This window comes from Gallus gallus, chromosome 23 (genome assembly GCF_016699485.2).
Source record: "Gallus gallus isolate bGalGal1 chromosome 23, bGalGal1.mat.broiler.GRCg7b, whole genome shotgun sequence".
In the NCBI taxonomy this organism is placed as follows: Eukaryota; Metazoa; Chordata; class Aves; order Galliformes; family Phasianidae; genus Gallus; species Gallus gallus.
Genome location: NC_052554.1, coordinates 5,639,467 through 5,654,486, shown reverse-complemented (window position 1 = coordinate 5,654,486; position 15,020 = coordinate 5,639,467). Strand labels below are relative to the sequence as shown.

General features: G+C 56.7%; 1 protein-coding gene across 1 annotated transcript; it reads left to right on the top strand.

Annotated features, from left to right (window-relative positions):
* Positions 1-957: 957 nt before the first annotated feature.
* Positions 958-13,272, top strand: FNDC5 (fibronectin type III domain containing 5). Its single transcript, NM_001318986.2, has 6 exons — positions 958-1,222; positions 7,341-7,456; positions 7,743-7,941; positions 9,060-9,152; positions 11,185-11,318; positions 11,731-13,272. Exons 1-6 carry the CDS (start codon positions 1,144-1,146, stop codon positions 11,770-11,772), a joined length of 663 nt encoding a protein of 220 aa, NP_001305915.1. The 5' UTR covers positions 958-1,143; the 3' UTR covers positions 11,773-13,272.
* The last annotated feature ends 1,748 nt before the right edge of the window (positions 13,273-15,020 follow it).

Sequence of the window (15,020 nt, the reverse complement as noted above, 5' to 3'; positions counted from 1 at the left end):
TGTGCCTCACTGCTCCCCACTGCAGCGGCTCTGTCTGGTTCAGCCTCTGCTGGGAGATGTGGGCGACAATCCCCGCACTGTGCAGCTGTTGGGGGATTTGGGACTCCCTGCACAGAGGCCGGGAAATGCCAGTGCTGAGAGCTGCAATCGCCACTTCGTGTCTCAGCAGGCAGCCGGAGCCGACTGCAGCTGCACGTGGTGCTGCTTCTGCTCAGCCTCGTGCCCGGCAGTGGAGCAATGGAGGCGCTGCTGTGGGGAGCAGGCGGCTGCAGGGGGAGGAGGGGCCCAGCCCCACACTGAGACGATGAGAAGGGGAAGGCAGTGCTAACCGTGTGCAGAGTGGGGAGACAGTGCTGTTCTATTTCAATCCCATAGGGACTGTGCTTGGCATAACCACGAGGACCATGAGGATGCTGCTGGGAGCCACCGACCACGCTGCGCTCACAGCAGTGCAGGAGGGATATCCGTGGCAGGCAGAGCCTGAGGGATGTCAGACACATTTATGGCTGCAGACGAGAGCACACAGGGCTCAGTGAGGCCCATTCGGTGCCACGCAGCGCGGTGGCTGAGCCGTTTCCTCCAGCAGATTACCATAAATCAGAGCGCTGACGGCTTCATTAACCCAAAGGCGCAGCTAATTCGAACAGCTCATCTGACGCTCATTACCTCCGAGTTTAGAGCCCGGTGACACGCCGGGGCTGCGCGAAGCCCTGGTGGCGAGATGTCACCGCTGCCGCGCACCCGCCGGGGGTCTCACCGGGACGGGCCCCGTTTGCTCCTTCCGGCGGTGGGGAGCGGTCCGGGCCGAGGGCTCCCGGTCCCGCCTGGGGGAAACTGAGGCAGACGGCGGGGCCGGGCGGGGCGGGGGCCGAGCCGCCCCCGGGCCGGGGGAGGGACCGGAGCGGGGCTGCCCAGCGCTGCAGCGGGCGGAGCCGGGGCTCGGCGGGGCCGCCTCCCGGCCGAGCCGAGCCGAACCGAGCCGCGCTGCCGAGGGCCGCCGAGCCCGCAGCCGCCCCCGGCCGAACCGGGCGGCCCCGCCGGCACCGGGCCCCGGAGCTCTCCGCGGTGCTGAACGGCGCCGCCGCGCCCGCGGGACGCCGGCCCGGAGCGGCTCGGCCCGGCGCGGCGCGGCGGCCGCGGGGGATGGAGCCCTTCCTGGGCTGCACCGGCGCCGCGCTCCTGCTCTGCTTCAGCTACGCCGGTCTGCGGCCGGTGGAGGCAGGTAAGGGCCGCCGGGACCCGGGCAGCGGCGGGGGGCAGCGCGGTCGTGTGGGGAGTCGGGCACCGGGACACCGCCGGTAACCGGGTGCGGAGCGGCCCTGCGGCTGCGGCTCACGGAGCGGAGCAGCGGGCAAAGCGGCGGCGCGGTGCCCACGCGTGTCGGCACCAGAGAGCCTCTCTGAGCTGACCCGTGGGGCACGGCGCGTCCCGGCCGCGTGACACTTCCAGGCGATTGGGTCCTCCGAGGGGACCTCTGGGGAGGATGGAGGTCCCCGGGGGTTTGTCCTATTTTTGACACAAGCAGAAAACACTCGGGTCCTGCTCCAGCCAAGCTGTGCCTTCGCCTGAGTGCCCACGCAGGTGCCACGTCTCAGCAGCGCGGCTGGGAGCTGCCCGCGAGCCCTCAGCGCCCCGGCCCCGGCCCTCCCAGCTCTGTCTGCTCGGCACGGAGGCTGCGGGGTCTGATGGAGCAGCTGCTTTGATTTGCAGAACGCCGGAATAGCTCGCATTCCGGGAGGCTGTGGGTGACTGTCAGCCACGCACGGCTCCGGGAGTGGAAATTCCTGCGCTCCGTGGCTCTGTTTGTTAGCTGTGGGGTTGCAGCCACCCACGTCCCACCCGCGCTGGGGCTGCGGGATCCCCTCGGGACGCTGCTGGGTTTGACACACACATCCTTGGCCAGACGTCGGCAAGCTGAAGGGGACAGACATGGGGAGACAAAGGAAACATTCCTGAAAGGAGAGAATGATGGAGAAAAGAGTGCATCTGCAATTGGAATGGCCTTCCTGATTTCCTGTAAACTGGGACACTTCCCCTGCTCTTCCTTATCCTTGAATCACCTCAGCCAGTGATGGAGAGTAAACACAGAGCTGTGTCTCTGCCCATCGCCTCCTCTGCCTGTGTCTCCCCGGCAGTGGCTGTGGCCATTGGGTCCCTGAGAGGTTTTGGGCAGTGCAGCCCTGCTGGTGGCTGCGCTGTGCAGTGGGGATGTGACCCCCAATGGTTCCAGGTGTGTGAAGCTGTATGACCTTGGGGCTGCCCCCCTTGGCTCTGTAGGGGCTGTGAGCGGGGGGTGCAGGGAGGGACAAAAGGGACGTGGACATGGTGTGGTTGTCCCAAGGTCACACAGGTGGTGGCAGTGTCCCCATCGGCTCTGTGGTCCCAGAACCACCTGAGCACGTGGCTACGAGGCCATTGAGGTGGGTGAGCCGAGAGGCATTGGGAAGGCTCATGGAGGGGCACTCAGCCCCAGCGGGGCTCAGCTCTCCTCCCCTTGCACCCAGAGCTCCCACAGGCTGCTGCCAAAGAATGCACCGTTAAGGCTGAAAGCCGCCATCCCTGCAGTGACCAGGGGGAAATAGTGCAAATCCCCCTTCTGGCACTGCAGGGCTGGCAAAAGGCAGAGCTTGAGGCTGAGGCTGCGGGGCTGTGGAAAAAGGAGGTGTGGGGCTGCTACTGCAGAAACAGCGAGGGAATGCTGCACAGCAGTGGGGAGAGGACTCAAAATAGCCCTCATCCCGGCAGCTTTGCAGGGCAAACAGCATCCCTGCAGAGCAGCTCAGGTCAGAGTGATTTCTGCGGAGTGGAGGGAAAGGTACCACCAACCGGACCGGGAGAGGCTTCAGCCCCAGTGCAGCTCCAGCCCAGGGCCTGACGGTGCAGCCGGGCCACGTGCAGGGCCGACACAGCAGCTCTGCACACCAGCAGTTCCAGCAGCTCTTTGCAGCCCCTTCCCAGCTCCTGAGGGCCACAGAGATTCCTGGCCAGCTGACGAGTGGCGTAAGCACCATATTGATTTCTGCTTTCAATGTAGGAGAGATTTAATTGCGATGTGGAGGTTTCTGACCCCGATGTCAGACTCCCAGCAGGGCTGGTGCTGTGCTGTCTTGTTCTGAGTGCTGTCTCCTGCTGGGAATGTGCATGGGAGGACAGAGAGGGCTCCTGCAGAGCGCTTTGCTCGCACACACACCATGCACAGCACCACGGCAGGACTCAGAAGCGGCCTTCATGGAGCTGTGCCCATGTGCTGGTGCTGAGCGTGGCCTCATTTGGCATCAATTGTTTAATAAACCCCTACTGTCTTATAAAGCACTCAAAGGCCAAATTAAGATCTGACTCAAGGATAATTCAGTTAAAAGCATAAACACATGGAGCACCGAAGCACAGAGATCTTATGAATGCAGTAAAAACTCAGGTGTTGGGCATGGGAACAACCAGAGCTCTGGGTACGAAGCCTGGGGTGTTCAGCCACCCCACTGCCAGCACTGCTCTGATGTCACACAGCTGCACAGAGCTGCCACACCGCGACACCAACGCTGCTGGGACGTTCAGTTCCAGGATAAAACACCACAGTGACCCAGCATTGAGTTGGGACACAGACAGAGGTTGGGCAACACCAACATTCTTCAGGGTAGCGATGGCCACGAGGCCGATGTGCCCCATTCCTCCCACCCAGAGCAGTGCCCAAGGCTGAGCACAGTGAGCATCGCCACCAGGCACAGAGCTGGGGCTGCCTGCTAACGTGCTGTCTGCACGAGGAGTGGGTGAGCAGCAGGAAATAATTCCCTTTGGCCCAAAGGGAGGCACCAGGGGCTGCTCTTTGTGTTCTCTGAGGCTGCAGAGCTCCCACACAGCTCCGCTCACCGGGCTGCGCTGTGCCCCATTCCCTCCCACTGCCCCACGGGCTCTCCTCATTAAAGCACTCAGGGAAGCTGAACGGCGCGCCAGCCTGCCTACATACCCCATAAAGCTGACAAGCAATTACATCCAGTGAAGGGAGCCATGCTGGGAGAGCAGAGAACAGCTCTAAATGCAGTAGAAGCACAGCTTTGTGCTCACACTCGGTGCACAGGCAGTGGTGCTTTGCAGAGCGTCACATCAGACCGTAGCGATGCTCCTTCCCCTCGCAGGTTGCACCCCTCCATCCCTATGTCTGCAGGAGAGGTCACAGTGCAGGAGCACAGAGCTGCTGGACTTGGATGCTCCAATGGCTGCACTGTCCCGGGGCTGATGCGGTCCCCCTCTGCACAACAGCAAAGGAGCTGCATGGGGAAGAGGGGCTCAGTGAATGAAAACACACCGTGCCCATCGCCTTAGACCTGCCCACATAGGAAGCTTTTGACTCCGGGCACTTCCAAGCTCCCCAGGCTCAGAAGCAGCAGATGCAGCAGCAGTGGGATGGGGACAGACGTGTCCCACACTGCAGCTCTGCAGCAGTCACCACGAGGGCAGGTATTCCCCACGCAGGTGGGTGGTTTGCTGTTCCTTATTGCTGCACCAGCAGCAAAAAGCCATGGAGGGGTCAGCCCAAAGCTCTGAAGTAGCTGTGTTGGATTTTTTCCCCCTCTCTCCCAAAGAAAAGTCCATTAACAACCAGCAGAGCGTTTAATGAGAGGCCAGAAGGAATTCCCAGCACTAGGAAAGGATTAAGGGTAATCTTTGCCGCTCACAGCTCCTCGCTGCACAGAGATGGTCCTGACCCACTCCTGCTGAAAGGGTCCTTGTGGAAGGGAAATGAGGCACACGCAAAGCACGGCTGGCTGTGAAGCAGCCATTCCTCACTAAAAACCACATTTTCATCTCCATCAGTCAGGGCCCCATCACAAGAGGGGGATGCTGACATGAAACTGAGAGCATCTCCTCAGCCAAGCACACAGAGAGCTCCAGCTCCAAATGGGCCAAGCTCTGACCTTTTGCAACATATGATTTGCCCCAGAAGGCGCTGCAGCCCCCGAGTGGGGGTGAAGCTACACTGCTAACCCAGAAATCCTGCACCATAAGAGTTCTGTACGGACCAGGCAGCGGAGGGGCACTCAGTAAACACGCGGAAGAAAGGTTTGATGCACACAGGGTGCTCTGTGCTGGCAGGAAAGGAATCACCCTTAGGGCCACCCACCCCACTGCCCCACACAGCAACTGCTCCCAGGAGTCGCAACGAGGCAAAAAGGAAAAGGAAGCAACCCTTCGGATCTGGCAGCCCATGGCCCTGCGGGAGGTGCCGACCCTCTGCATCCAGCGGGGAAGCAGAAATGAGTGCGCTCAGCCCCAGGGGCACAGCTGGAGCCACAGCTGGCCGAGTACCTCTGAGCAGTGTTCAGATCTGGGGGAGTCGTGATCTCACCACACAGCTCCTGGGAGCGGGGAGAAGCATCCTCACGGCTTGGAATGTTGGTTACCAATTCTCCTTTCAGCTCTGGGAGCAGGGAACTCATCTTCCTGGCTTTGAACTTCTGTCAAACACTGCACTACATTCTCTTCTCATATTGCTGCCGTACTGATTTGACACCGCTGATTTATGTGTAGCTGCTGCTGCTCTGTAGTAGTGGAGGAGAGACGCTCAGATCTGGATATTACTGTGTTATCTCCCAAGTGGAGCTGCTGCCTCCCCCCATACAGAGGTGGTTTCCCTCCTGCCCGCTCCCCGTTCTGCTCTGCAGGCTCCAGGCATTGGCTGCAGCTCTGCCGACTGCTTCCCACCTCCCCAAGGCTGCCTGCTCCTCTTTCACCCCTGCTGCACACTGCCACCTCCCCCACACTCAATGTCAGCAGGACAGAAACTTTGGTGTTTTTTGTGCTGTGCCCCCCCAAGGTCACTCATCGCAGCAGGGACACAGCAATGCACTGCGTTCCCTTTTCCCCACGTGAAGCTTTTTCTTCTCTCTGCTCCCCGCGAGGTTAATTCTTCTCTTCTCAAAGCCCTCCTCAGCCCACGCCGGGCAGCTCCTCCTAAAAATACCTCGGCAAGGCGACCAGGCTGGGATTTAGCAGCACAGCTGCACTGGGAGCAGGGCGAGGTGCCCGGCTGCAGCCCCACTGCTTTGTCTGTCACCTCCCAGCCCCACCGCGCCCTCCATGTGTTCCAGCACATTCATCAGCCATGACTCACAGCCCTTCCCGCGCGCATTCCGTCTGCTGACCGCTCTGTGCTAAAATTAGATGGTCCTCCGGTCAGCACGTGGGGATGGGGATGGAGAGGAGCTGCTTTGGGAGGGGAGCGGCGTTGGGGTATCCATGGGGTCTCATTGCATACCGGGTGCATTGGGTGCTGTTTGCAGAGAGGAGGCAGCAATATATCACCATTGCTCTGCTAAGCAAGCAGTGCTGACCTTTGCTGGGGCGTCCTGTGCTCCTTTATTGTCCCTCTTCCCCAGGGAACGCTCACCAGGAGTGAGGTCAGCTGTCAGTTGGCACCGAGGCTCCGGCTGGAGTATTTTCAGCCACATTCAGGCGTCCGGAGCTGACTGTAAACCCAACAAGTGTCACTGGAGACGTGCACACATCTCCTTCTGTTGAGGTTGACCCCAGAAGGGCAGCTCTGTGCAACGGTTAAAAAGTAAGAGAAGTGTTACTCTTCAACACAGGGAAATATAGCCCATTCTCACCATAGACCTCCTGGGCTGTGAGCAGTCCGGGTGGCATTTACCACCTTCGGTTCGTGGCCGGGCCCCTCCACACTGCAGCAGTCCAGCAGGGGCTGCTGCAGTGTGTGCTGTCCTGGGAGCAGGGAGTGGATGGTGGGGAAAGTCCTCCGAGCACCTCAGAGCCCATCAGCTGTGTGCAAAACACAGAAACGTGCATCAAAAAGTTCTGGCGGACTCACAAGGAAAAGCAAAAGGAGCGCTCCTATTTACTACTGCTGAATCTCAGACCTCCAAAGCACTCATCCTGCTTTCATACCTCCCAGACAGAGTCTGCATTTCCTCCCAGCTGTCGCTGTCAGGCTGCAATGGGACGCAGCAGAGAAAACACAGCACGTGGCTGGGAGAGGAGACGTGTGAGCTCATCAGTGCTCAGACACATCCTCACAGTGTTTTGGGGTGTGTGTGTGTGTGTGTGTGTGTGTGTGTGTGTGTGTGTGTGTGTGTGCAGATACCCCATGTGCCCAATGCCACTCACCCTCAGTAGAGAGCTGCAGAGCCTTGCTGGTAATTGAGAGGTGGATCTGCCGTTTCCAGGTGCCACACTCAGAGCTCCTGGCATGAAGGCCATTTGCAGCTCAGCTTCTCATGCCTCAGACCACAGCCAGACCTTGCGTTTCCTTCTGCCCCCCGGCCCCTCCCCACTCCCTGCCCTCCCTCCATCTCCTGCCCGCAGCCGCAGCTTTGTGTCCCTCCTTGCAGACAGCCCTTCGGCTCCGGTCAATGTCACAGTCAAACACCTGAAGGCCAACTCAGCTGTAGTGACTTGGGACGTTCTGGAGGATGAAGTTGTCATTGGATTTGCCATTTCCCAGCAGGTACGATGCTCACGGTTCCCCGGTTTCGGTCACGTTCATCTTCACCCCAGGTCCCCTCGGTTTCCAAACTCCCTCGCCGCAGTGTGAGCCCATTCCTTCTCGTCCTGTCCCATGGTCTGTGGGGGGAACTCGCTTCCCATCCTCCTCGCAGCAGTGCTCGGTGTGCCGCTCGCTGCAGAGGACCCTGTGCCCATGGCAGACAGGGCAGGAAGCAGTGGTTTCAGACACCAGCAGTGCACACAGGAGGTCCCTCCACCACTCTGTGCTCTCCTCTCTCGGCTTCCAGAAGAAGGACGTGCGGATGCTGCGCTTCATCCAGGAGGTGAACACCACCACCCGCTCCTGTGCCCTCTGGGACCTAGAGGAGGACACTGAGTACATTGTGCATGTCCAGGCCATCAGCATCCAAGGCCAGAGCCCTGCCAGTGAGCCAGTCCTCTTCAAGACCCCCAGGGAAGCTGAGAAACTGGCTTCTAAAAATAAAGGCAAGTGTGGGTGAGTTCCTATGTGGCCCCCGGACAGCGCAGGGCTCTGCAGGGAGGAAGGAAGGACCCCATGCAATGAGAATAGCTGGGTTAGCTGCACACGGGGCTGAGGGCCCTCTGACAGCCCTGCACGGACACATGGGATGCTCTGAGCACTCCCAGCAGTCAATGAGATGCTGAGGTTGTGCTGCTGTCAGGGCTGAGCCCGGCATAAACGTACTTCTGCATAATTCTGACACAGTTACACCCCAGTATCGAAAGTGACCGCATTCATAAGATGAAGATGAGGTTCCTTTGCTCCAGCAAAATACCACCAAGAGGTCAGCAGCCACTGCTGCCAAAGGCTGGCTGCCCACTTCTCCCATTTCAGATTTAATGGGCAAAGCAAGGAGGTTTCCAGCCTGGGAACAGAGTGCCCTGCATTCTCACAAGTAGGGAATGTCACTTTTCTTACATTTCAAAAGTTGATGCCAAATCACAGAGTTGCTGAGGTTGGATGGGACCATCCGAGATCATCTGGTCCAACATCTGCTCAAGGAGGGTCAACCAGAGCTGGAGGTCCAGGACCAGAGACTGGGACTACAGGGTTACTTCTGGCCCAGGGCTCAGCCTGCTGCAGGGCTTTTCACCACGGTTCCTGGGATGCTGTGAGTTCTTGGCTCCTCCTGCCAAAATGGTTTGGTGTCTGAAAACACAGAATTACCGTTCATCTGAAAGCACAAAGAGGAGCACTGCTTCTCTCCTTGGAGACCTAAGCTGTAATCCTCTTAGTGCTTTGAAGGCGAGGAGGTGCATTACGCCCTGCAAAAAGTCTCGGCGCATCCCTGACCCCCACAGCTCCGCTGAGAAATACGGCGCCCGGCTCCTCGTGCTGAGCTGGGGGAGAACTGCTGAAGCATGCAAGGCGTTGTGACAGGCACAGACGGCTCCAGCAGAGAGCAGAGTGAGCTGCCAGAGCCAGGCAGCGTGGGTCAGCCCATCCCCATTCACTTCTCCTCCCTCTCCCCATCTCCTGCCAACAGGGATGAGCGCGGGGCGGTGGCTGTGCTCGTGGTGTGAGCCGAGCGCGATGCTGAGCCAGAGGTTGGGTTTCATCATCTCTCTTTCCCTCTGTGCAGATGAGGTGACAATGAAGGAGATGGCGAAGAAAAACCAACAGCTGCGCGCAGGGGAAATACTCATCATTGTGGTGGTGTTGTTTATGTGGGCAGGTCAGTTCCATCTCTCTGTCCGAGCACATCGTACCCCCAGGGCACGCCGCCCTGCCCGGTGTGCGCTCCCCCTGCACACCAGGAGCTGAAATCAGGTGAATCAGTGCTCCGAGCTGGCACGGCACCACATAGATGATGGACTTGATGAACCAATTGTCTAATTCAGCGTGGCTAATCCTGTAAGCTCCACTTTTCCAGGAAGCACTGATGCTAATGCCATCAGCCCTCCACCAGGGCGCCTCGAGCCCTTCAGACAGTGCAGGTCACAGCAATTGTCTGCCTTGTTACGACTCCAACTCTCGTGCAAAACAGAAATTCCCTGACGAGTTCTGCCAAAGTTCAGACACGTCAGACATCAGTAGTCCCCCTCTCAATGCCAACCATTACATTTACACCAAAACTGACTGCAAAAGCAATGGAAGCATTAAAAGAGCAAATGGCTCCCAACATCCAAACACCGACAAACCCAGACCCTCTCAAAATTCTGTACTAAACATACAGAACAGCATTTAATAGGGACAGGGAGGACATGAGCAGAGGCACATAAACCAAAAGGAAGGAAAAGTCTGTGCAAGGTTGGGATGGCAGGGGAGGAGGGTAAGCAGCATCACTGAAAGCAGTGCCCAAAAGGCGCTTTGGAGCAGAGCTGCCAGCAGAGCACCAAACAGAGCTCCTTCAATACCGGCATCTCTCACTGTGGCTTTTTGTAGCAAGTAGAGAGATACAGCATTTCCATAGAAAACAGTTTTCCAATGAGTCTGGGGCCACATTTCAATAGATGTTGTACCAAACTGTGCTCAGGACAGATCTCACTCCTATGTTTTAAGGCAGCAAAACGGGAGAGCAAAACGCCCTGAGTCCGATCCCATCAGCTTCATGCATCAGCCAGCCCTTCGGCTCGTTCAATTTGGAAATCACATGCATGACTTAATGGGAAAAAAACAGTTTGCATGTTTGTTTTCTATTTCGAGCCGCAGCCTCCCCGGGCTGCCACTCAGCTGCTGCTCCCCCCGTGTCAAACATTCATGAGGCAGTGCTGGCTCTACGCCTCACAGAGCACCCAGGGGAACGGCTCAGGCGACCCAAGGAAACTGCCAGGCTGGGAAATGAGCACTGGGGCCAATCTATGACCCATAAAAGACAACTGGAAAAGTCCTGAGTTGATCATGCATTGCTGTTCACATTTGCAGGGACTGGAAGGCAATTATTGCTGGAGATGATCACCAAATTAGACCTAAAAGAGGTTACAAAAAGCCTCCAGCCCATTGTCTTTTTGGCATTTAAGTCAACTTTTATCTCTGCGCATCCCAATTTAAGTGCCCTGCCAGTAAAAAACAATCATGAATAATTACACAAAGTGACAGAAGGACCGACTCATCTCCATTGCAGCACAGCCTAACACTCAGATCAGCATCTCAGTGAAGGACTCACTAACACCACCATTCCCCTCAGACAGAGGGATTACATTTTTGAAGCAAAGTGGGGGGCAGAACGGGGCTTTTGCAGCCATTCCCATCTCGTCATGGCTGTCCCTGCTTTCCTCTTCCTGTGCTTATTGTGCACGTGGGAGGAAATTTCCACTGGCAGCTTCTGCTGCAATCACTGTTACATATCTGCAGATGTTGTCCTTCTGTGCTGGAGGCCCAGACTGACACTACATGCAGGCAGTTGGGCGCCTGCCCCTCATCTGCCAGCTCCAGATCCTCCCAGAGAAAAGGGCCATAAGGTACATTTCCACCAACCAGAAATTCCAGGAGCTCCCGTGCTTGCAAATCAAAGATCCTACCTAACCACACAGGTAGTGTTATCACCACGCAAACACGGGGTTTAAAGCACTCATCCCACTTAACCTTAAGCTTCTCTCCTTCTGTCTAACTATCATAGCAAGGAACTTGCGTAGGAAGCAGCCAGAGGGCTGAGGAGCTCTGTTAGAAAGGAGCAAGTGTGGATGATGCTGTGATCTCCACCAGAAGGCACAGAGCTCTGCAGGCTGAGCTCCTCTGTGTGCTCACTGATGCTTTCTCCCCATCAGGGGTGATCGCCCTGTTCTGCAGGCAGTACGACATCATCAAAGACAACGAGCCGAACAACAGCAAGGAGAAAGCCAAGAGCGCCTCAGAGAACAGCACCCCCGAGCACCAGGGTGGGGGGCTGCTCCGCAGCAAGGTGAGTGCCGGGGGGTACAGCAGGCAGGAGCTCCCAGCAGCCCCCCAAGCAGCCCTGCACCACCTCCCTCCCCCGGCCGGGATGCAGGAAGGAAATGCCAAATGCCCCTTTACCTCCATGCATGCCAACACTGCAGCATCCTTAGCGGTCTGAGCATCCCCCACGTGTGCAGGCGCCAGCACCCACTGCGCTGCCTCTCCTTATTACTGGAGATGGCTCAGTAATACACACATTTACAAGCAGACCATCACAAATCGAGCCAACACCAGCCCTTCTTCGCAACCCACAAGGGATGGGAGTGAGCGCTTTTACACGGCAAGAATTCATGCACACCACACAGACCCAATGTGGGTATTTTTCCCTCCCCATTTGTCTCTATACGCCTTCTCTTCCTTTGTCTCTTCTCTCCCAGTTCCCAAAAAACAAACCCTCAGTGAACATCATTGAGGCATAACAGCTGCTGCTGCTGGACTCCACTCCTCACGCTGAGCCTCAACGACCGGGGAGGTGAAATAGCATCAGAGCGATTGGGAAGGAGAGCCAGCAACTGTCACTGGATGGCACACAGCTCCTTCCTCATCTGTGCTCTGCAAATATCTGAGCAGAAGGAAAAGCCCTGCAAAAACAGAACTACCCAAACCCAACCAAGATGGAAAAGCACCATTGAGAGCTGCTGCCTGTGGTCCTGCGTGGGACTCATGGGTCACTGCATGGGAGCGGTCTCTCTCGCTCCTCTCCACCCTCACACTCCATCTCCTGGAACAATTTCCTCTCTTTGGAAACGTACAATGTTTTGTTGTAGCGCTGTCTCACTGTCACCCCATCTGACAGCATTGCTGTGAGCTCCAGCATCACCCACCAGCACTGCCCCTGAGCCAGAAGGAAGGAAGGAAGGAAGGTCAGCAGCTCACTGCGCTGCTGTGTGCTCTCAGCTTGCCTTGTTCCATTGGCACGCGTTGTGTAATGTCTCACAGGTGGGTCTGCAAGAAACAGAGGAAAGAGATGCACCCCAGGCTGCAGTCCCACTGCGGGAGCTGCCTTGGCTGCTTCCCAGCCACGTTCCAGCACCGCTGCCTCCCATCACACAGTGCTGTTCTTCATCTCAGACATTTGGGGCACAGATCGAGACGAGGGGGCACCAGAAGGCCCTGTTCAGCTTCCAGGGTAAATCCAACCATCTTCTTCGTGGTATTTTCAGCAGCTGCAGTGTGAGAACACTCCATAACATGTAGCCAGTCAGCAAAAAAAGAAAAAAAAAAAAGAAAAAAAAAGAAAAAAAGAAAAACTGATGATACCCGTCGCTATGCAAGGTCCCGGAGGCAATGGCCATTTGTTGCAGAAGGCTTTTGCCTAAGGGACCTTTTTCTGAGGGCTTCAGTTCTTAATGGCTTCTCCCCGCGGGGTGCGGTGGGACGGCCCGGCTCTGCTCCGCGATGCCGGGGCTGTGCCGGGCAGCCCTCCGTGCGCACGGGGTCGCGGAAGGGGCCGGGTCTCCTCCCTGCTGGGACGCCCGGGAGCGCATCGCATGGAACAGATTAACTCTCGTCGTGTGCCATGGGGTATCTGTATTTACCTACTCCACAAAACCACACCACATGCACAGGGGGATGAGGCAAGATCCTATTTGCTCCATCAGACAGGTTGGCCTGAGGAGGGCTTTAATCTCTTTACACCACACCTGAGTTAAAGCCCCCGCACGGAACCGGGCCGGCAGCTGCCAGAGCCGCTCCGCCTCCGCAGCGCCGACGGCTCCGACACAGCGCAGGGGGGGCGGCACCGGGATTCTGCCCCGGCTTTGTGGACAAGGAGGGCTTCCCCTGCGCCAGCTCCAGGCCGACCACTGCGGTCTCTTCCACGGATCCTTTGCCAGAACGTAGTCCTCCATCACCGAGAGGGAGAGGTCAACACCTCTGATACAGACAGAGCAATAAACATTTTATAATGTACAATAAAAGATTAAAGGTGTGTCTTGTTTGAAGTCGTAATCTCTCGTGTTTGCCCACTTCGAGTGGAACACACAAAGGGTGGAATGCGGGGACTTTGTATGTCCCAGTAACTGTGGGCTTCCTGGCTGTAGGAAACCAGAATGGCTCCCAACTCTCTGCAGCCATGGAATGAAGGGGGAAAAAATACCAGGACTGGTAGCATAAATAGCACTGCAGCCATACCTGGTGAGATCCTCAGACGTGCCTGTTATCTCCCAAGAAAGAAACGCCGTTTGGAATCCATAACCCTATAAAGGGAGATTTAGGACAGATGGTGCAGCATGTGCAGAACGATAAGGGAGATGCTCCCTCGTAATCCTGGAGCAGACAGCCAGGCAGGCAGCCCACAAAGGGCCGCAAGTGAGGAAATCAGCCTGCTAATTTGGCGGCTTTGGGGGAGGGAGGATCGTGTGCTGTTTGTGAAGGCAGTTGTCCCTGGTAATTCAGCCCGAATCCCATCCTTTGCTGCTGTTTCCCACTGAGAGGTTTAAGCCACATCGCTCCTAACAGAGATGCACTCACTCTTCGCTCGGTGGAAATGGGGAATTAAAATTTAAAGCATTTAAAGCATTTCACTCGGAATTCAGAACGGGCTGCAGGCTGTGGCAGGAGGAAAAAGGGTTACAGTTACGTTTCATAACTGCGGGCTTTAAAGGTAAAGCAATAATGCCATTGATGAGAAGAGACAGAAGCGAGCTGGCAGCAGCTCAGCTCAGAGAAGGACTGCAAGATTACCTCCTAATGACTCTCTTAGAGGAAGCATTTTCAACAGCTATGAATTAAAGTGTAGGAAGTCCACATTTCAGGACCCATCTTAGGAAAAGAGGTGTCCCACTTTAAGGAAAAGGAGCTCCTCTTTTCTGAGATTCACAAAGTCTTCACTGCCATTTCCCACTGTAACCCATTGGGGTCGGACACCATGAAGGCTCCGGGCTGCATGACTTCAATCCTAAATCAGTGTTAGGAAAAGACACCTCATTCTCATCAGCAGTGCCTAAAAAATAGTCCCTGTGTGACACAGGGGTGTCATACAGCCAATAAAGGGAAGGGATCAAGGAGGACAGAAATGACAGAAGCACTCACCCTAAAGGTGACCCACACTTCCCTACATGCATCTCCCTGACTGCAGATTCAGACTGGGTGTTGGAAGCAGGGCTGGAGAAGGGAGGCTTCACTGAATGCTAAGGAGCAGAAGTGGGAGTGGGAGGGAATAGGGGGATCCCAGGGAGCCCTGCTGCAGGGTGCTCATCCCAGGAACCAAAAGAGCAGAGCCCACGGGCACAGTGAGGAGTGAGCAGCTGAAAACAGAACGCTTTGCCAACACACGCAGTGCCTGCTTGAAGCTGAGCACCATTTGCCCGCTTCCTTCCAAGCGCTGCAATACGATGCCCACAGGCACAGCTCAGCCCCCGCATTCCTCCCCTGTGAGTTTGGTAGCAGTGAGCCGTGGTGTGGAGCAAACACTGCTCAGAGCACCTCCTGAGCCACAGCACTGCTCACACCTCCCGGCACAGCCAGGAACAACATCGGCCCCACTCCCATCTAATGGGAGCATCAGCATCTTCTTCACTGACACTTCACTGCACCAGAGAAGGAAACACCCACATGGCACAGTGTTTGTATAACCTCAGCTGGAGACGTAAGCAGAGAGAAACAGATTGCAAACACCACTATTTGCCAGAGACATGAAAGGTTACATTACACACTCCACACCACA